This window comes from Berghia stephanieae, chromosome 1 (genome assembly GCF_034508935.2).
Source record: "Berghia stephanieae isolate SIO BIC M18660-M18661 chromosome 1, UCSD_Bste_1.3, whole genome shotgun sequence".
NCBI lineage: Eukaryota > Metazoa > Mollusca > Gastropoda > Nudibranchia > Aeolidiidae > Berghia > Berghia stephanieae.
The window spans coordinates 21,996,863-22,020,482 of record NC_088360.1 but is presented as its reverse complement, the minus strand read 5'-3'; the positions used below and the strand labels follow the sequence as shown (position 1 = coordinate 22,020,482).

The 23,620-nt window shown below is 41.2% G+C and overlaps 1 protein-coding gene across 6 annotated transcripts in view; it reads left to right on the top strand.

Moving 5' to 3' along the window:
• Window positions 1–457: 457 nt before the first annotated feature.
• The window catches only part of LOC144970399 (uncharacterized), a 57,140-nt gene continuing 33,977 nt past the window's right edge, over window positions 458–23,620 (top strand). Inside the window, exon 1 of one of the 6 annotated variants that reach the window (XM_078909997.1) lies at window positions 458–525. Coding sequence is in view for 2 of the 6 variants with exons in the window: in XM_078910034.1 (XP_078766160.1) it covers window positions 17,656–17,661 (6 nt within the window). In the remaining 4 variants the exon portion in view is untranslated. Of the gene's footprint in view, window positions 526–16,267; window positions 16,499–16,703; window positions 16,838–17,515; window positions 17,662–18,135; window positions 18,158–23,620 lie in introns of those variants that run through there. The other 5 variants (XM_078910014.1, XM_078910005.1, XM_078910034.1 and 2 more) reach the window with 5 other exon arrangements.

Below are 23,620 nucleotides of genomic sequence, written 5' to 3'. Positions count from 1 at the left end.
CAGAGACAATTCTTATGACCTTTTCCTATGGGCTACATCAGAGACATTCCTTATGACCTTTTCCTATGGGCTAAATCAGAGACATTCCTTATGACCTTTTCCTATGGGCTAAATCAGAGACATTGTTCATTCAGCTCTCATACCGGATATTTCACACTTATCGTGAACAAAGTGCTCTTATTAAATCTATCGCGCCACAAAAACTATAAAACACTGAAAGAACTCAAAAATATTTTGGATTTGCTTGTAGCTAGCCATATAGCAACCTTGTTGAGACTTATTGAGCAAAAGATAATGGTAAACAAAATCTAAATCATCTATGGATTTCAATAGTCTATAATATGTAAAACTAGGCCTACATTGGCTGTGCTGTTGTTCTGTTAATGTGTTATGGAAGACACAACCTGTGTACATTCATCAATATGAGTAATATTACAAACTTTGTCCCTTAATTAATTTGTGTGTATAAATGACACATCACCGCAGTGATGAAATCAGTTTCTCCACAACTTCACAACAGGACAGGTGAGACCGACTTTTATATTTTTTGGTTTCAATTACTTTGCTGAAAGTTTTTCATACTTCATTTTTTTTCGCTATTGAGAGATTCGAGTTGATAGATTTTGAAATATTTTGAATTTCTCCTTTTCCGGGATATTGTGTCTTCAGCATGAATTTATTTTTAGGTTTCTTTTATTTCTAGTGCAAATGATATAAATAGAGCAGGGTCTGAGTCCTGCATTTGTCTAAACTATTGGACTGTAATATTTTGTGTACTTTTTATCATCCTTAAAAATAGTGGTGCTGTGATTTTATAATTTACTATAGACTACGCGACTTTGTAATGTGTTGATTATTACTATACATGTTATGGCATTAATGTCATTCTACATTTTACCATAGACTATGCGTCAGTTGTAATGTGTTGAATATCAATACATGTTATGGCATTGATATCATTCTACAATTTACCATAGACTATGCGTCAGTTGTAATGTGTTGAATATTAATACATGTTATGGCATTGATATCATTCTACAGTTTACCATAGACTATGCGATGTTATTCTTTGATTATTTACCATGTATATTATGGCAATAGACACTGGTGACGGAGTGTCATATTTTGTGTTGAATTTCATCATTGTTTTAGTTAAATTAAGCTCAGCGACATTTCATTAAAATCCTATAGTTTTACCCTATATGATAAATAAATACGTGCGCTTATTGTTCAATAAAATAGAGATTGATTTAAATGTGTGTACTTGAATGAAAGTGTGAATTAACCCTAATCGTACGTTGGTGGTAACTTTGTTACCCCAGGCCTTGTTATTATTTTTTAAATTTTAATAAGTCATATTTCAAATTTTTCCCTGAAATTTTCAGTAATCCTCTAAAATTCCCTTTTACAAAGGTTTATGTTCAACTGGTTACAAAAAAATGTATAACATAGTGACCATTGGCGATTTCGTAACATGCCCCTTTTCCAAATGGGGGTAACTTTATGCCCCCGCTTTCCAAAGAGAAAAAAACCGTATATCAATTCGTTCGTCGGGGGTAACTTTATACCCCCACTTTCCATAGAGAAAAAAATACGTATATCAATTCGTACATCGAGGGTAACTTTATGCCCCCGCTTTCCATAGAGAAACAAAACCGCGTATACACCGATTCGTACATCGAGGGTAACTTTATACCCCCGCGTTCCAAAGAGAAAAAAAAAACTGTATATCAATTCGTACACCAGAGGTAACTTAGTTACCCCATTGTGGAGTTGCTATTATTGATTACCAACCAACTGCAATGTGAGAAGTTTATGCGTTCCTGATCGCTCTATGTGAATATAAGGCTTGAAAAAATTACAAGTACAGCATTGCACGCTTATAGCGAACTTTTTTTAAAAAAACCTCGTAATATAGGGAATGAGATTAGCGGAAGAGTACCGTCCCTTGATTGGACGTCACCCATAGTCTGTGACGTCACCGGCGGAAAAGTTATTAGAGAGAGAACGTCATGTTGGTTGTGCGCATGTGTCTCTCGTCCTCGCTTCCGGTGAAAGCGGCTTGAGACACTTCAAAACCAAATTGACGTTCTCTCTGTAAGGTGACGTCCAATCAAGGGACGCTACTCTTCCGCTAATCTCATTCCCTATTGACAATCAACGTCTTTCTTCTCGTTTGCCTGATATAACGAACCACTGATACGTAGGTAGTTTGACAATTATTTTCTGCCTACAGCAGCTCTTCACTATATCTGTGTTCTACGGAATTGATGCTATGCGTTTAGGTAAAATAATCACAATAGCCACCCGCCAGGCTAAACGTACCAACACATAAATCTGTGTATAACCTTGAACATTTATTCTATTCTTAATTTGCCTGGTTGAATTACTTTGCATTGTCATTTTCAACACGAGTCAAAGTCACCCCTGTTGCTGGTACATGAAAAAAATAAATTGACCGTAATGGTGATGAAAGGAGGGGGGGGGGGGGATGAAGTCGATAGTAGGAGATGATGGTGGTATTGGATGTTGAGTGTATGGTGGATGATGGTGTGTTACACATACTGTTGAAGGGGGGATGAAGTCGATGAAGATAAAGGGATGTGTATGACTGTTTGATGATGGTTGATGGGTGGTGTGACACATACTGTTGAAGGGGGGGATGGAGAGTCGATGAAGATCAAAAGGTGGATATGGATTGTTGATGATGGTGATGGTGGTGACACATACTGTTGAAGGGGCAACGTGACTCAGCGTTACGGCCTTTGGTACCGAGTTCGATCACCTGCCGCTCCGCTGTGTGGCCTTGAGCGAGTCATCTCGCCCTAGCCCAATTTGTGGCGCTGCACTGCGGCTTACGCCTGGGTTATTCCTGTCTTCCGTTGGAATAGACCCGAGAGACAAATTTTCCCAATGGAATGAATAAAGGGAATTTTATTATATTTATTTTATTATCACTGAAGGTTTAATTTTTGAATACCGCACACACGGCCTTCCGTTTCTACCGCACGAAAACTTTTTGTACGACACGCACTTTATGGTCGTTTGTTTTGCTGTCTTTTTATCCCCGCAAGCATAAGTGACATTGGCCACTTCCACTTTGAATTTGATGGGATGATGCTGATGTGTCCAATGGTTCTCCCTCGTGTCCTCGTGTCCGAGAGCTGTGTTAATTGTTTGTCTCAGGTATTTTGAGAGGTTTATCTCACATCTCCGCCTTTCTATTTCTAATATGGCAGCATCTTCTAGTGGTGTTCACACTATTATGTAATGACGATGGGCCCAATCAGCAAATTCCTTACCGCATTCGTGCACGGTCGCAAACCCGTCCGAAAGCTTTGTCACAACACACAGTTGAACCAGATGCTCTGCGGTTTCAAGTTCTATCCCACATCGGGTACATGTTGGACAGGTGGAAAGTCCCCACTGATGAAGCGATTTTACCGTTAGGAAGGTTCTCGACTGAAGCCGATTCGCTACCACCCAGTGTCTCCTCTTGCTGGTGGAGAAGCCTGGCAACTTCTCACCTAGTTTCGAGGAGTGTATGTCCCCGTCCCCTCGAGGGATTGAATTCGTCCAAACCGACTTCCACCTCGTATATGCATCTCTGTTCGTAGTAAGGGAAGTTGCCTACAAGGGTTGCCGGGACTTATTTCGGCTCGAAATGGGGGCGCCGTCCATAATGCGTTTGAGTCCCAATTCCCTCTCTCTTTGATCTTACTCAGCCAGTTTACCGTAATTGTTTCCCTCCGGCATCGGGTGACTGGATTGCTGCCATTATCGGGCCCCATTCTCTAGGCGTTGTTGCCAGCGTTCCTGACACTATGTGCATCGACTTGCGAAGTTCAACATCTACCTTCTCAACGTTTCTGCTTCTACCCCACACTGGAGCGCAATACTCCACGGAGGAATAGCAAAGTGCCAAGGCGGACGTCCTCAGAAGCGCGTGATTAGCGCCCCAAATTGATTCCGCCAGCTTCCTCAGAAGACTGTTGCGTTTCTCTATCTTCCGGGCAACTCCTTCGAGATGCACCCGATAGGTAAGGCTGTTGTCCCGCGTCACCCCTAAATATTTTAGATGCGGCTCATATGGGAGTGGCTGGTCCCCGACGTTCAGTTTGTGGTTGTGCCCGCCCTGCATAGGTGGAATGCAGTGACCACGTTTTGGAAATGTTCATCTTCAGGTACCACATGTCAAAGTAGGCTTTGAGTCCTCGCTGAGTACCCTTTTGAGACGGGTCCACACTTTACTTTGAGTAACGAATGCCCAGTCGTCTGTGTATCCCAGCCTCAGGAAGGGAGGGTTCGGAATGTCGCTAATGTAGACATTAAACAACATTGGCGCAAGAACCGAACCCTGAGGGATCGAATTCTTCAATTTCCTAACTTTACTCGTAGCGTCTCCCAGCGCGACGTGGAATTCTCTTTCCCTAAGATTGAAGAGAACAACTTCAATGTCTTTTTGCACCTTGTGATTTTTTGCAAGTTTGAGCATTAATCAATCGCACCAGACAGTATCGTACGCCGCCGATAGGTCTATAATTACAGCTCCAGTTTGTAGTTTTCTCTCGAACCCAGCTTCAATATGCTCTGTAAGGGCAACGACCTGTTCCGTGGTGCACCTCCCTTCCCTGAAGCCCGCCTGCTCCGGTGGCATGACAGCATCTAGGACCGGCACCCATCGGTGTAATAGAACTCGCTCCAACAATTTGTACAAGCAGCTCATTAGTGATAAGGGCATGTAACTGTCGGTCTCCTTCGCAGATTTTCCTGGCTTCAGGATGGCAACTATCTTTGCGTGCTTCCACACTTGTGGGAGATTTCCTTTTGTAAGAACGTCAGACATTGCCTCTGCCAACCAGGCCCGTGCTCTGGGGCCCAGATGCGTCACCATAAACGCCGTCTATCCCTGCTGCCATGTCGTTCTTCACATCGCTAATGGCATCACCCACTTCTCGGGGACTGAACGGGGATGTCCAGTCCAACTCCTCCGCAGGTAGCGATATCAAAATCGTACGGTGAGCCATACGGACATCGCGCTCAAAAGCCTGATTAGGGCCCGTTTGCTGCGGTTTATATTCCTGGCAATTGTGTCTGCCTCACACTCCGGTGCAGCCTTCGCGTAATTCTGGTCCGGATCCAATTTCTTTATCAGTCGCCAAGCGTGGCGGCTATAGTGTGTAAAGTCGAGACTTTCCACGGTCTCCTGCCACCATTGCTTCCTTCCTTCTACCAGAGACAGAAGTAGTCTATCGGCTACGTCCGGGGACTGGTTCTGCTGGTACTCTTTGTACAGCTTTTCCGACTCTTCCGTCCAGCAGGGGGTGTAACATTTCCGTTTGCCCCATGGAATACAGCGGTGAGTGCTCTTAACCAGTAGCCGGTTAAATCTTGTTATATTCTCGGACTTTGGAGGGATGGCAGATCAAACATGTTCGATATTGGAACTGAATTTCTCCTAGTAAGCCTTCCTGAAGTTCAATCTGTAGAGTGAGGGAGACTGCACCCTTGCTATTGTCACCCCCGCTGTGACCAGAATCGGCCTATGCTGGCTATGCAGGAAGTCGCCAAGGACTGTCCGATTAACCTGCAACGGTTCACTGTTCGCTCCCTTCGTGACGAGAATGAGGTCAGGAGTGTAATCCTTCTAGGCGGGTACCCCTGAAGGTACCCTTGGCTGTAGGCTCGTACACTAGGTACAGATCGTTACAGTCCATCCATCATTGGAGTTGCCTACCTGCCTCGTTGTTACAGACTCGGTAGCCCCATTCGTGATGGTGGCTATTAAAGTCTCCCAGACAGATGGAAGGATGGCTAACCATCGGTACCGGTGGTGTAGTCCAAGTCGCTCTAGGTGGTTTGTAGATGTTATGCAAACACAGTCCACTTACCTCTCCGGAAATTCTATTCACCCCGTTGGTGTCCGTTGCGCTCTCAATGATCCATACCTCCGATGGCTCTTTAGCATAAACGCTAGCCCCTCCTTTGATCCTCGAAGTGTCCTCTCGTTGGACCACCGTATAGCCTGGGATCTGGAATCGAGAAGATTGCGCGCCTGAATAGTCTCCCGTAATAGGAGGATATCAAGGCGATGGGCGGCGAGTGGCTTTGACAAAAGCTCATTTTTTTTATTTTTTTTTTTTGCCATACTTTGGCTCTCGATATAATATGCGTCAGGTCGCTAACCCTGGTATCGCATTTTCCAGTTAAGATGTGTTGGGACGATCGCTTTTTTTCTCGACCGTGCCGACGACCCTGACGACACTAACGCGGTAGTATTTGGCCAGGCGGTCGACCGCTTCGCCATTGAATATCCTGTCTGTTGTGTATTTCATGAACATAGCAGTGTGGGCCCTGGAGGAGGCCATTTGGGCACCGGGTTGGAACTCCATTAGATCTCACATATCGGGCGTGCCGCTCAAGTGTCTCGCTTAGGCTCGATATCCGGATGGTCTCGAGACGGTCAATCGGCATTTTCAAGCCTCCTCACCGTGTCAAGGTCGGAGATCCACGAAGGAGGTGATATGGCCAACTCCTTTGTCACAGCAATGTTGAAGCTCCCGCGATTCGCCTTAGATGATGCAGTACGGCTCGTGCACATCTGCCGTGGTTGCAACGAGAGCTCGGCTACAACAGGAAACTTGAAAACCCCATTCTACGGCTTGTGTAATTCACATAAATCCTGCTTGATAGTGTTGGGTTATTTGATCGCTTTTACTCGATCGACGATCGAGCGCCAAGCCACGAGTCAGTGCTCGATCTCAATGCCGGAAGAGCGAGTTAGTAAAACGATCACTCGATCGTAAAACGATCAGGCGGGTTGTGAGCTTGAGACGATCTTGACACGTGAGACGAGCTTGAGACGATCAGGATTCGAGCGAGCGGAGGGGTAACGAGTGTTTCGAATCATTTCAAATTCAAACGATCACAGTTTGCCATCCGATACCAATCGCCAATGTTTGCACACGGTAGTCTGTGGTTCTTCAACAGCCCTCACTCCTTGTCAGATGTTAGTGTGTCTGGGTGGCAGTGGCAGGGAAATTCGTATAGGTGTATCACGCGTGTGTGACAAGACTTCATTAAACCTACTAAAGTTTGACTATCACACACACACACACACACATACACACACACACACACACACACACACACACTAAGGCTATTTCTATGACACACACGCATCCCTCTATCAATGAACACTCCTACAGTAGTGCGGCTATGTGGTCTAGTCATGACGTAACTATAGGTAGTACTCTAGTCGACCATGGGTCTCGTGCATTATAATGGTCTAGTGGTATGACACCCGCTTTGGGATCGGAAAGTCCTGGGTTCGAGCCTCGCGCTCGGTGCATAGTTGAGTCTTTGGACAAGGCTCTTTACTCACATTCTCTCACCGTACTCAGGTGTAAAATGAGTACCTGGCCGTTAACAGCGTTGTCTTTGTCTGAAAAATTGTAATATCGCCTAACAGGCGGCATGTCCCGTCCTACATATTAAATGTTGCTGTTGACCGGGGACCCCTTTACAAAGCGCTTTGATCACATTTAGTGGATATTGTAAAGCTCAATTTTTTAAAGTAAAACATTAGCTTTGAATATGGAATGTTTCAATTTTAGATGCCTGTGTATTCTTTGTTAGTTCCCATCATCATCATCATCATCATCATGATAATATCATCATCATCATCATCAGGGGCAGCGGTACGGTCTTTGGTTGGCACCCGAAAGGTACCGAGTTCGATCACCCGCCGCTGAGTGGTCTTGAGCAAGTCACCTTGCCCTAACTAAATTTGCGGCGCTGCACTGCGGCTATCGCTTGGGTTATTCCAGTCTTCCCTTAGAATAGACCCGAAAGACGAATCTCCCCTATGGGATGAATAAAGGGAATTATGTTTAATTTATTTATCATCACCATCATATCAGCGGGATCATCATCATCACACCACCACCACCACCCTAATAATAATGGATAAAATAAATATCAACACATTTCAATGTAATAATCAATCTAAAATCAATCAGTGCTCCTAAAAGACCCTTTGATTTCTTTGTCTAATTCGTTCCATACTTTTGGAGTCCCGACAAAGAAAAAGATTTTCAGCTAACTATAGTTTATATATGGGAATATTAATCAGTCGTTTATATTGGAATCGGAGTTGTCTAGCAGGTGTATTAGTTCAAAGCGCATTTCCAAGGATTTACCATGCTCAATGAACTTCACAATATTTAATTTAATTTATTCCTCCGGCACGCCATATCGACCATACATCCATTTCGTACAGTAGGTACCGATCGCTGTTTGGAGTCTTTTTGTATTAAAGCTCTTTACAATACCCGTCATTGCTTATAAGATAAGAATACATTCACACCTGAGTCAAGTGCCTGACACACGGACTTAACGTCTGGATCACAATTTTCAACAATCACTGTCACTCATCCGGACATTGACAAGGCTTGATTTTGTGACAAGAGACACCGTACCACTGAGCGACCGAACAAATAATCACCATCTGCGCCATCGTCATCATCATCATCATCATCATTATCATCATCCTCATCACAGCCGTAACAGCCAGCAAAACCACAATAATCATCTTCGGGTCCGTCTATCCGTGTGGGGGTGGGGGTGGAACCTGCTAAAGTATTTCATTTTTTAAACAGAAACACGATAATCATCATCATCATCATCATCATCGTCATCCATTGTCGTCGGCATCGTTATCATCGTGTCCGGGCAATCCGTGTGTGTCTGGGTGTGGAACCTGCTAAATATTATTATTATCTACCTACCTAATAAAAACACACCATTCTTGTTCATTTATTTTTCAAATAATGAAATGAAAGGCACGACCTTTCCCGCACACACAAGAGGCGATGACGACCAGTGACAAATTATGGGAGGTGGGGGCGGCCGACAACTTTTGGCGCGACATAAATATGAAATGTTAAGGTGACAGCCGGATGATGGTGGTGGGAGGGGGGGGGGGTCTCCTCAACCCTTCACCATCAACAACTGTTTGATGGCGTGTGTGTGTGTGTGTGTGTGTGTGTGTGTGTGTGTATGTGTGTGCGATGCGACGAACGATCATAATCAAGGCTGCCAGACAGTCAGATTTCTTCTTGCCCAAGTAGTCAAATAGACCCCAAATAGCCAAACACCACAAGCATTCTGACTCCCTTGAAAAACTCATTTGTTTTGATTAACAAAACAATCGACTACAGCTGGATAAACTTATCTTTTCATTTTTTTTTAAATAAAAGATTTTTTTTTTAAATGAATAATAATAGAAAAGCGTTTCTTAGTAACCAATTTTGAACTTGGCCATCTGGCAGCCCCCATCATAACCAGCTGCAGTCAAGCCAGCCACAGACATAAGAGAGGGAGGGGTATGTGAAGTTTCCTGTGGCAAACGAGTTGCTCGTGTTTTTTTTTTTTCAAACGAATCACTGCTCGATGACGTCACTGACTCGAAACCCGCTCGAAACCGACTCGATTTTAGAGGACTCGATCGAAAACCCGCTCGATTTGATCGTTTCAAACTCGACCCAGCACTACTGCTTGACTAGAACGGGATGATATGTATTGGAACATGGCTACAATTCAATTGAGAAAAACTACGTACTCAAGAAGACAAGAGGAAAGCACGTATAGGGAATGGAGATTAGGTGGTAGTTGGGTTCTTTGTGCAACATATTATCCGTGACGGCGCAACAAAAGGCTAGTGAGAGGCGTATGACTGACCGACCAACGTGTTGATATACTTAGGTATGATGTGTTAGCATAGAGTGAGGGGTGTGCGACTCTTGACTGATAAATTATGCCCAATGAGCAGTGAGATGTGATGAGCTCTAGGTGGCGGTATGTGACGCCTGACACAGTGGTGAGGTTGGAATGGGATGTATCGTGCATTCAACCGCATTCTGTTCTGAAATTAGTTAGGAGGGTCGGGGGGAGGGGGGGGGGGGGGTAAGGGAAGGGATAGCCATGGATCGGGGGTGGCGGGGGGGGGGGTAAAGGGATGGAAGTCCCAGTCACGTCAACTGACCCATTTACTCAGGGGGAATAACTAGAAATATGTTTTTTGTGGGTTTTAAACATTTCCTTCAGTATTGCTTCGCATCAAATACGTCTGCAACAGGGTTTTTTGTTGCTAGTCCCTCTATCCTCGTTGTATCGGAGTTCCACTTTGGTGGGTGTTGAGGATCTGTGAGGCGCCAAACCACCTATGACAAAATAAACGAAAGACCCCCCAGCCACCTGTTGAACTTCCGTTTTGTTGTCAGGGAGTGACACATCTTGTCCATCATGTGACCCCTCCCTTTGAACCATTGTAGCACCACACAAGATCGGGCTTTCTTTCCTCTTATAGATCTATATTATTATATTATTCCAAGAGGCGTCGTGCGTGGTGCATTGTGTTTAGGAGTGCATACATGGTTTGTTGTGATTGGAGACTTGTATCCAACAAGAGTGAATTTCTTTTTGATGGCAAATATTGACTCGCCTTTTGATATAGCCTGTATTTGCTGTAGATGATGTATGTTTGTGATTGATATGATTAGATGGGCAAAGATATATATATATATATATATATATATATATATATATATATATATATATATATATATATATATATATTTAGACCTGCATGTGTGCCGACAATTGTCGGTTTTCCGACAATCACAGTCGTTGCGATCTCCCGGGTCACTTATTTTTTTATTGCTAAAGTAGTCTGATTGCGAGTGACGTCAATTGTTGGAGTGTCGGCGATCCCCAACTCGACCGTGGCCTTCGTGACTAGAATAACGAAGGTCACGACTCGACCGGCGGCGAGCAGTCAAGTGCCGACTAGTGCCGCGCTGAAGATCGGTCTGGACCGCGGTCCGACGGTCTTTTAGCTGTGAACCGAAGACCGGTCCAAGAGGGGAAGATCGGCGGCGGTCCTCACTTCTTATCACCTTTCAACTAGTGCGGGGCGGTCCTTGCAAGGACCACGGTCCTACGGTCTCGCGCCATAGCCTACTACTTCCCCAGCGATTCGTTGCTTCGGTTGCCTATCTTCCACCAATCACCACCCATCCCACTTAATTAATCGCACCCACCCCCCTTTGCCATACACTAAACGACACAGACGACCATACAGGCAGACGACCACCAACCTCCACTCCGCAAACCGCCCTTTCGTGTGTGAGATGGGGGGAACAGGAGGCGCACGCCTTGGACGATTCCATTATACGGGGTAAATTTCAAAATTTACTACACCATAATGATCGCAATGACAATGATCTATGGTGAAGGCATGACCCCTCTTCTCTAATGGGTTATTGTTTGAAATGTATGTGACTACAAAAGATGTGTGTGTTTGTGTGTGTGTGTGTGTGTGTGTGTGTGTGTGTGTGTGTGTGTGTGTCGAACCTAGCAAGTAGCAAATCCGATTTTTTGTTTTCTTTTGTCCATCTCTTGTCACCACTCCTTTCTATCGCAGTGTTGTCATTTAAAATAATACAATAATATTAAAATTTCGTTTGGTGTTTTTACTAATCAAATAATATGAGTTTCATTAGTTTCTTCCTTCCAAAAAACCCAGTTATAACGTCTGAATTTTAAAAAAGTCCAATAGAATATTTGGGGACCCCGATAGCTCAGTTGATAGAGCACTCTCTTTATACGCAAAGGGCCAGAGATCGATCCCGGGTGCAGTCGATTTTTTTCTGAATCCCTGTCTACTCAGCAATGAATGGGTAGCTGAGTTTGTTAGATCTGGCGAAAAGTCACCATCGACCCCTCTTATCACCTCATCCACCCCCTCTTATTATAACTTCACGTCTCTCTCTTACTCTTCAATGCTCGCTGCCCTCTAATGTGTGTGTGTGGGGGGGGGGGGGAGGGGGGGGGGTAGGAGTTGCGTGTGTATCAACGCCACGAACAACTTGATCAACGCCTTGGGCGATGCCATTATCTCCGTTAATGGGGATAAATTTCAAATTTTATTAAATTATCGAAGTAACAATGAAGTACGGTGAGCAAATAAAGAAGGCATCACCCCTCTTCTCTAATTAGGTTACAATTTGAAATGAGTGTGACTACTCCGTGTGTTTTACTCCTGTAGGCCACGGTTTTCATCGTGTAGCGGTCTTTAACGGTTCAAGAATGAACGATCCCACGCTCTCAAAGGTCAAACCGGTTCGAATTTCCAACAGTCTCTCAGGAATGTTCAATGTCGAAAAGGACCGGTCCTACTAGGACCGGTCCTTGCGGTCTTCATTTCCCAAGGACCGTAGGACCGTGGTCCTTAAGGGGAGGGGCGACACCTGAAACTATTTTCAAGAATAATGATTATATCCAATATATTTTTATATTGGGACATTGCCTATGACCAATGGATTCTAACCATGTGATTTATTTCGGTGGGCGTGTCCGGTTGCCATGGTGACGGCCGCCATCTTGGATTTTACTCTTCTCTGGGTGCTATTTTAAAAAGTTACTTTCTCAATAACTTTCCATGGAATTTTCTTGAAATTTTGCATGCTTGTATATTTGTATATTATTAAAAGAAATACAGAGCATTTTTTAAATTTTTATTAGATTTTTATTTATAAATTTTCAAAAAAAAAACTTTTTCGGTATGATAAAAATCATGTTTTTTGACATAAAAATGTCAATTTTTCAAAAAAAAATAAAGATATTTAAAATTCCTTCTGTATGATTTTAGATAATCACTATAGCTCTTGACATGCAAAGTTTTAAACAAATTGATTGATAAATGACAAAATAAGATAAAAAATAGTGTTAAAAAATGTCATTTTGAGAAAATCGAGATCAAAGATAACAATGAATGAAAATAATAAGACAAAACCGTACAACCAGTTCATAACATACCAGCACCGTATGAGGGTCCCCCGTGTTCTTTTTCTGCCTCCCTCTGGGCTTTTTCACGGGTCTGAGCTTTCATTTTGCGTCTTTTTTTCTCTTTATGTTGAGCAACCCTTATGCTCTGGTCAAGTCTTTTTGACTCTGCTTGCTGACTCAACATCTGGGAGTGTTCTCCCAGTCCACCGATGCCCAAAGACACTTTCAGGGATGTTATTTCTGTTGGACCAAAATTATACTCTGCACCAAACTCAACTTTTTTTAGGGAATGGAAGTATGTTTTATGGCATCTTGACCAAACAGAATTATGAAACCTTTCGTTTGGATTTTGTGTTGTCTTCATCTCACAACACTTCAACAAAGCATATACAGGCTTCAAGTGCTCATGGAGCAAATCAAAATTCAAAGGTGTATTTACACGCTGCTTGTGTCAACAGGATACACATTGGCAGCAATATATAGTATTATAAAAGCATCTGGAGTCCGGTTCAGGAGGACAATACCTATGTTGAGGGAAGTCATTGGTGGAATAACCGTGGTAAAGACCAGCAAGAATAGCCCATCTCATTTCTTTCCGCTGTGGCATTGCTTGGAATCGCTTTATCATAATACTACTATCACACACCACATTCCAATCAAAGATTTGTGGCCACGGGTCAACCACGAGCCATCATAACTTTCTTGCTTTTTTGGCTTTTTGAACAACCACATTAAATCCAAATGCATCGAGGCACACGAGAACTATCTAGACTGGAAATGCTGCGAAATCGAAAGAGAATACAAACCCAACCCCCAACAAGCTCACCAAAGAATAAAAGAACTATCAGGGAAAAGGAAAAGCAAAGCAGCAGGAAGTTGTATCCAAAACAAACAAGGGGAACTGCTATTTGAAGAACAACATATAGAAAGCCGATGGGTAGAATACATAGGCGAACTGTACAATGATCCAAATAGAAATGAACCACCACTGAAATTCAAAGAACCATTAAGCGGACCAAAATCACCAAAAGTGAAATTGAACATGCCATGGAACGAATGAGGGATGGTAAAGCAACAGGCCCTGATGAAATATCTGTAGAGGTATTAAAAAGCCTAGGAGATCTGGCAATTGATGAACTTCACATATTATTCAACAATATATACAATACTGGGAAAATTCCAGAAGATCTCTGTAACTCTATTTTCATAGCAATACCAAAGAAAGCAGGTGCAGTCAGATGCGAAAATTTTAGAACTATAAGTTTAATAAGCCACATCAACAAAATACTGTTGCGTATAATTATCAACAGGCTAAGGAATAAGATTAACCCCGAAATCGCAGAAGAACAATATGGATTCCAACCTGACAGAGGGACAAGGAACGCAATATACCTCCTCCGTGTTTTAAGTGAAAGAGCTATACAGGTTCAGACCCCACTATACCTCTGTTTTGTCGACTACAAAAAAGCTTTTGATAGAGTATGCCACGAAGAAATACTAAAACAACTGCACTCCATTGGCGCTGATGAGAAAGACCTCAGACTCATGCAAACATTATACTACACCCAGCAGGCATCTATCAAAATCGGAAACTCTACAGGAAATTCCATTCCTATTAAGAAAGGAGTCCGTCAAGGGTGTGTTGCCTCACCAGATCTGTTTAATCTATACCAAGAAACAATCATGAGGGGCATAAATAATATGGAGGGAATAAAAGTGGGAGGTCACAACATAAATAATATAAGATACGCAGACGATACGGTACTCATTGCAACATCAGAAATCCAACTTCAAAAGATTGTTGACAAAGTGGTAGTAGATAGTGAAGCCAAGGGAATGGAAGTGAATATCACCAAAACGGAATGCATGGTAATACAGAAAAACCCCGAAAACAACAACACCTGCAATATAACGATTCACGGCGAGCAACTTACCAACGTAGAAAGTTTTAAATACCTAGGTTCAATAGTGACAACAGATGGAAGATGTAACCGAGACATACGAGCAAGAATAACTCAAGCCAAACAGGCCTTCATGGACCTGGGAAACATTTTGAAAAACAAACAGATGTCGTTCGGGATTAGATTCCGAGTCTTGAAGTGCTACGTGTGGCCAATCTTGTTATACGGATGCGAAAGCTGGACTACAAATGCAGAAACACAAAAGAACATTGAAGCTTTTGAAATGTGGTGCTTGAGAAGGATGCAGAGAATATCGTATACTGCACACAAAACGAACGAAGAAGTGCTAAAACAAACATACCAACAAAGGAAACTAATGCCCTTAATAGTGGATCGACAACTATCCTTTTTCGGACACATAGTAAGGAAAGATAAGAATGAATACCTGGCAAGTTGTGGAAAAATACCTGGTAAACGCGCCCGGGGGAGACAAAGAAAAACACTCATAGACCAACTGAAGGGCTTCACCAGCCTAACAATCCAAGAGCTGTTTGAAAAGGCAAGAGACAGGGAGGAATGGAGAGAGATAATTCATGCAGTATCCGAAGCCTGGACCAGGCATGGAACCTAGAAGAAGAAGAAGAAGCAAAAAACTGTTGCCAACGTTTGGATGTTTTTGTCACTTTAGGTATAGTTATAATAATCCAGTAAAAATTGGAAATATTTAGAGATAATTAACGTGAATACGTGTCAAAATTTGATAAAACAACTAATCAATCGAAATGTAAACAAATCGTAGTAAAATATAATAGTAAGAGAGGCGAACTTTCACCCTGACTCAACATCCAATCCCTGGCGCGGAGTCAGAGGTCGAGAACAAGGTCAGCCAATCAGATCGCACCATTCGTGATCACCTTGTATTTACCTGACAACTTGACCTCTTATCAGCTGTTTGACACACAATCTTTGTTTGCGACGAACAGTTTCTAAACCTCTCCCCTGCCCATATTGTGATATTTATGAGACTGAAACCGTGTCAACTTGACGGGCAAAGAGTAGACTAAACTATCGATATCAAAATTTACAACATCGATATGGATTATAATGCTTTTCAGTCCTATTATTTTCAGTTGAATTTTCATAAAAAATTGAAAAGTTTGGTATTTTCATGTCGACTTCCATGCTTATGAAAGACGATTTACAAACTTTATATTATCCAAATCACCATCTCAGTGCTGAAAATATGTGAAAAAATGATTGTTCTTTCATAATAAAAAAAAAACTGAAATTTTATATTTTGACCCAAAAATCGATATTTCAGGTGTCGCCCCTCCCCTTAAGCTTGCCAAGGACCGCCCCGCACTAGTGCCGACTCTCAAGCGCTCGTTCGGCAATTATCGGGAAACTTCGCTAGTCTCCGATTTGACCGCAACTCTTCACTGTCTGAAAAACGAGAAGTGTGTCGATATAATCGAGCTAGCGCAGTTCGTTAACTTTCGTTTTCATAATTTCGGTATTCCATCCAAGTAACTTTTGTTTTTCAATTGAACGTTGCTACATTTCAATTTTATTCGCACTATCAATCAACTTTCTGGATTTGTCGTTGTATATTTTACATTATTTTTTTTTATCATGCCTGAACAATTCTTTGACCGTTCGTCGGATCTGAAGTCAGTTGAGAATGGTGTTCGAAATCTATTCAAATGGGATCTGGAAGAGAAAGACTGTACCGATGATTTTCTCTCGGAGTACGTGAGAAAGCCAGCACAGCCGGGTGCTGCATTTTTATTTTTTAAATTTTTTATTTGCCAGTGGATTAAAGTCTAATGATTGGGATGGTTATTGCTCTTTAGAGAGAAGATCAATTATTCCAGGTTAAAAACTACTGTGTGGGGTCCGATTACGATGGCAAAGGAAAATCATTCAAAAGTGAGATGTACGGAAAGTGTCCCCATCGGCGCAAATTCCTCTTAATTAACTTCAAACCGGAACCACTTCAAGAAACAACAACAGTCAACAAAACAACTCAGTCCTGACGATGGCAAATTAAGCCTGAAACATTGATGTAGACTGTCCCAAACATTGTGGTAAATATTTTAAATAATAATTCGCTCCATTACTACATGTCGAGCACTTTTCGTACCATATTTGTATCAAACACGATTCAATATATATATATATATATATATATATATATATATATATATATATATATATATATATATATATATATATATATATATAAAGAGAGACAGACCTATTAATAGATAGATGGATAGATAGATAGATAGATGAAAAGGAAAGAGGGACAACAAGAATATATATATATATATATATATATATATATATATATATATATATATATATATATATATATATATTATTTAAAATATTTACCACAATGTTTGGGGCAGTCTACATCGATGTTTCAGGCTTAATTTGCCATCCTGAAGAGTCCTGAAGATGGCAAATTAAGCCTGAAACATCGATGTAGACTGCCCCAAACATTGTGGTAAATATTTTAAATAATAATTCGCTCCATTACTACATGTCGAGCACTTTTCGTACCATATTTGTATCAAACACGATTCAATATATATATATATATATATATATATATATATATATATATATATATATATATATATATATAATTTTTTAAAATATTTACCACAATGTTTGAGACAGTCTACATTAATGTTTCAGGCTTAATTTGCCATCGTCAGGACTGAGTTGTTTTGTTGACTTGTTGTTTCTTGAAGTGGTTCCGGTTTAAAGTTAATTAACAAGAACTTCCGGCGATGTGGACACGTACCGTACATCTCAATTTTCGTGTTGAGTGTGGCTTCATGAGGGTGTTTGGTTATAGTGTATTTCTCTTCCAGACATAAGCTACATTATTTTGATGTTGGTGTGTATCCTGTTGCTTTAGATAAAATTTTCCATGAAATGTTGTGGTCTAGTTTGTTATCTTTTAATTTCCAAATATGTTCGCTGAGTTTTGTGGATGTTTTTTTGTTAGTGTTTCTAAATGTTGAGGTGTGGAGGTTGTATCTTGTTTTGAAATTATTTTCCGTTAGTCCTACATATTTTTCTTGCTTGTTTGTTTTAGTTTCGGGACTGTGGCTTGGTAAATTAAACTTGATTCTAAACATTGTTTGTTTATCGGGCAATGTTCCTTATTTCTGCAGTTGCATTTTCTGGTGGGTGGGTTTTGCTCTTGTCGGTGGTTTATTAATATTTTTTTGTTGTGGCTTGAAATTATTTGTTCTATGTTGCGCATACACGAGTAGCTTATTTTTATGGTATTCCTGTTGATAATTTTATGTAGCTTGTGGTTTTTTGGAATGTATCATTTAACTTCAGGAACTGCTGTCCTATGTTTGTGCTGACGTTTTTGTCGAAAGGTGGGTTGAACCAAGTAATGTGTCGTTGTGGTAAATATTTTAAAAAATGATAATTTGCTCCATTACTACATGTCGAGCACTTTTCGTACCATATTTGTATCAAACACGATTCAATACACAGCTCCGCACCGTTGAGCACTCTTAGACACAAAATGGACACTACGCCACAACTTAGACCTACTACTTTCCCAAATTCTACACAATAAGTCCCAATCCCTCCTCCTCAAGCTGTCATCTGACTCAAAATGGAAACAATGCAATGAATAATTTGACCAGCCATTTCTTTAATTGCAATCCCATTGGTCAATATGTTTCCAGTTGATTGACTATGACTTACTTTGAAACAAATAAATGCTTTCTTAAACTATCCCTACAATTTTTTGCTCCACCTCCATCCCTCCACACACACACACACACACACACACACACACACACAAATAATTATACAGTCAGTCTTCAATCTTTACTCTATTTCCCTCCCGCCCTCTTAATGCACATGCAGTCTCTCTCACTTCCCCTTCTCGCTCTTCTTTTTCTGTATCTCTCTCTCTCTCTCTCTCTCTCTCTCTCTCTCTCTCTCTCTCTCTCTCTCTCTCTCTCTCTCTCTCTCTCTCTCTCTCTCTCTCTCTCTTTCTCACTCTCTCACGTGTGTGTGTGTGCGTGCATGTGTGTGTGTTTGTGTGTGTGTGTGTATTTTACTCTCTCATTATTTCTCTTCCTCTTTCATCCTGTTTCTTGATATTTCTTTCCCTGCCTACCCGGCTTCACATAGTTTCAAAACTGTACTTTGAAATTATAAACCCTTCTCTAACTTTTGGCATTCTGAAATCGCATTTCCTGTAATAAATAAGACAAAAATGTCACATTCCTTATTTCATTGATTCTTTATTTAAATATCAAACATTCTTCAAACATTGAGCAATGTCATAAAATTGTCGGCATTCTTTGTTTTTTTGTTTTTTTTTTGGTGTTTTATTTATTTTAAGGACATATTACATAATAATGAATAACTACAAAAGTAATGATTGGATTATTTCAAACATTTGTTTGTACATTATCAAATGGGTATTCTAAGCCCATGCCAAATTCAGTGATGCCAAAAGTCCGGATTCACCGAAAAAAAATTTCGGGTTCCGGGCAACTTCCGTCAAATTCCGGTGAGGTTAAAATGTTCCGTGGATACCCCCCCCCCCCCCCCCCCAGTCACTACTAATACAAACACCACCAACACATCATTTTCATTACCACTACTACTGCAACCACCACATCATCATCATCATCATCATCATCACTACTGCCAGTACTTCAACTACAACCACCATCACCACCACATCATAGTGATGATGATGACACACACACAGACACATTCACACACACACACACACACACACACACACACACACACACACATATCAATAAATTGCGCTCACTGGATTCGTTTTCATGTTCACTTTCCTGTACTTGCCAATAATAGCTAATCACAAATACTTTAACCTCAAACTTTAGCCTCGTAGGTTTTTCAAGTTCCTGTTGATTTACTTATCACTAGATGCTATTTTAGCACACACTCACTCTCTCTCTCTCTCTCTCTGTCTCTCTCTCTCTCTCTCTCTCTCTCTCTCTCTCTCTCTCTCTCTCTCTCTCTCTCTCTCTCTCTCTCTCTCTCTCTCTCTCTCTCTCAAACACAAACACACACACACACTATAACCACCACCACCACATTTTCATCACGTCCACTACTACTACAACCACCACCACCACCACATCATCACTACCACTACTACTTCAACCATCACCACCACATCATCTTCATTACCACTACTACTACAACCACCACCACATCATCATCATCATCATCATCATCACTACCTGGGTGGGGATCCTGACCTCCCATAGTGGGCAGGGAGGTACATGCTGTGTCTTCTATCCCCCCATACCCGTTTCCCAATTGTTTCCTGTCATTGTCTTGGAATGCGATTACTTAGTTTTGTCCTGATCCTTGCCGGAGCTCCTTGGCTGGGAGGGAAACAGTCGAATGTATAGTTATAGTTTTGGGAGATGATATTTTTTTTCCTTGTAAATCATCTCTGTTATGCATTGTATTATGTTGAGTTTACATATTATATTAAATGATTGGTAAACATTTGAGTGTATTCCTCTTAGATGGGACCTGTGCTTGTGTCTGGATGAGACTTTTAGGTGATCTCAAACTAAGTGCATTGGTGGTCTGCTCTTGGAATCTACATCTGATCCCTATTTGTTCCCAGTTCCCCTATGTCTTACTTTTTCTTGGGTGCTTTTATTGTAATTCTATAACTTTTTACTATCCCATTTTCTTCCTTTTTACTGGCGCTGATATAACCTAAATGTGTTGCAAGCGCCGTAAAACCCTTAAAAACAAAAAACAAACAAACATCATCACTACTGCCAGTACTTCAACTACAACCACCATAACAACCACATCATAGTGATGATGATGACACACACACACATTCACACACAGACATACACATATCAATAAATTGCGCTCACTGGATTCATTGTCATGTTCACCTTCCTGTACTTGCCAATAATCTTCTTCTTCTAGGTTCCATGCCTGGTCCAGGCTTCGGATACTGCATGAATTATCTCTCTCCATTCCTCCCTGTCTCTTGCCTTTTCAAACAGCTCCTGGATTGTTAGGCTGGTGAAGCCCTTCAGTTGGTCTATGAGTGTTTTTCTTTGTCTCCCCCGGGCGCGTTTACCAGGTATTTTTCCACAACTTGCCAGGTATTCATTCTTATCTTTCCTTACCATGTGTCCGAAAAAGGATAGTTGTCGATCCACTATTAAGGGCATTAGTTTCCTTTGTTGGTATGTTTGTTTTAGCACTTCTTCGTTCGTTTTGTGTGCAGTATACGATATTCTCTGCATCCTTCTCAAGCACCACACTTCAAAAGCTTCAATGTTCTTTTGTGTTTCTGCATTTGTAGTCCAGCTTTCGCATCCGTATAACAAGATTGGCCACACGTAGCACTTCAAGACTCGGAATCTAATCCCGAACGACATCTGTTTGTTTTTCAAAATGTTTCCCAGGTCCATGAAGGCCTGTTTGGCTTGAGTTATTCTTGCTCGTATGTCTCGGTTACATCTTCCATCTGTTGTCACTATTGAACCTAGGTATTTAAAACTTTCTACGTTGGTAAGTTGCTCGCCGTGAATCGTTATATTGCAGGTGTTGTTGTTTTCGGGGTCCCTCTGTATTACCATGCATTCCGTTTTGGTGATATTCACTTCCATTCCCTTGGCTTCACTATCTACTACCACTTTGTCAACAATCCTTTGAAGTTGGATTTCTGATGTTGCAATGAGTACCGTATCGTCTGCGTATCTTATATTATTTATGTTGTGACCTCCCACTTTTATTCCTCCATATTATTTATGCCCCTCATGATTGTTTCTTGGTATAGATTAAACAGATCTGGTGAGGCAACACACCCTTGACGGACTCCTTTCTTAATAGGAATGGAATTTCCTGTAGAGTTTCCGATTTTGATAGATGCCTGCTGGGTGTAGTATAATGTTTGCATGAGTCTGAGGTCTTTCTCATCAGCGCCAATGGAGTGCAGTTGTTTTAGTATTTCTTCGTGGCGTACTCTATCAAAAGCTTTTTTGTAGTCGACAAAACAGAGGTATAGTGGGGTCTGAACCTGTATAGCTCTTTCACTTAAAACACGGAGGAGGTATATTGCGTTCCTTGTCCCTCTGTCAGGTTGGAATCCATATTGTTCTTCTGCGATTTCGGGGTTAATCTTATTCCTTAGCCTGTTGATAATTATACGCAACAGTATTTTGTTGATGTGGCTTATTAAACTTATAGTTCTAAAATTTTCGCATCTGACTGCACCTGCTTTCTTTGGTATTGCTATGAAAATAGAGTTACAGAGATCTTCTGGAATTTTCCCAGTATTGTATATATTGTTGAATAATATGTGAAGTTCATCAATTGCTAGATCTCCTAGGCTTTTTAATACCTCTACAGATATTTCATCAGGGCCTGTTGCTTTACCATCCCTCATTCGTTCCATGGCATGTTCAATTTCACTTTTGGTGATGTTTGGTCCGCTTAATGGTTCTTTGAATTTCAGTGGTGGTTCATTTCTATTTGGATCATTGTACAGTTCGCCTATGTATTCTACCCATCGGTTTTCTATATGTTGTTCTTCAAATAGCAGTTCCCCTTGTTTGTTTTGGATACAACTTCCTGCTGCTTTGCTTTTCCTTTTCCCTGATAGTTCTTTTATTCTTTGGTGAGCTTGTTGGGGGTTGGGTTTGTATTCTCTTTCGATTTCGCAGCATTTCCAGTCTAGATAGTTCTCGTGTGCCTCGATGCATTTGGATTTAATGTGGTTGTTCAATGTTTGGTATTCTGCAGACCCTCTGTTGCATTTTCGTCTTTCTTCAAATAGGTTTAGAATTTCATTTGTCATCCATTCCTTTTTGCTGTTTATTTGAGCTATTGGTAAATGCTTTTCTGCAGTTGCTTTGACACACTTTTGGAATATATCAAATTGTTTTTCACATTTTTCATTATCAGGTTCACTTTGGCTTTGTATCATGAGTGCATTTTCAAATTCTTCTCTCATTTTTGTTTGTATGCCATTGTCTTTGCATAACCTGTAATCCCTCTTTATTCTACCAGCTGTTCTCTGAATAGCTTTAAACTTTATCCTTATTGTACAAACAACTGGGACATGGTCACTGTCTACATCGGCGCCTGGGTAGGTTTTGCAATTTAATATGCCATTTCTGAATCTTGATGATACTGCTATAAAGTCTATCTGGTTCCTTGCTCTGTCCCCTGGTGATTGCCATGTCCAGGTTCTTCTTGGGTGTTGTTGAAACCAGGTGTTTGAAATCATTAATTTATTTGTTCTACACCAATCTGCCCAGATGTTTCCTCGTTCATTTCTGTCTCCGAGTCCATGTGGTCCGATTATGTCACCATCTCTGCCTCTGCCAATCTTAGCATTTAGGTCCCCCATTACCATAAGGACTTCTTGTGATTTACACATTCGTTTTGCTTTGTCTAGTGAATGGTAAAACTCTGTCATATCTGCATCTGTCGCCTCTTCTGTTGGTGCATAAACTTGAATAATATTGGTGTCAACTACAGGTCCTCTTAGCTTAACCAGCAAAACTCTGTCTGAGATTGCTACGTGCCCTTTGTAAAATTTGGTTGATTTTTGGTCTAAGATCATCCCTACTCCTTTTTGGAAAGAGGTTCCACCACTCCATATGATCTTATATGTCATGTTGTTTTCTTGTTTTGACATATAATAGCTAATCACAAATACTTTAACCTCAAACTTTAGCCTCGTTAGTTTTTCAAATTCATGTTGCTCTACTTATCACTAGATGCAATTTTAGCACTCTCTCTCTCTCTCTCTCTCTCTTTCTCTCTCTCTCTCTCTCTCTCTCTCT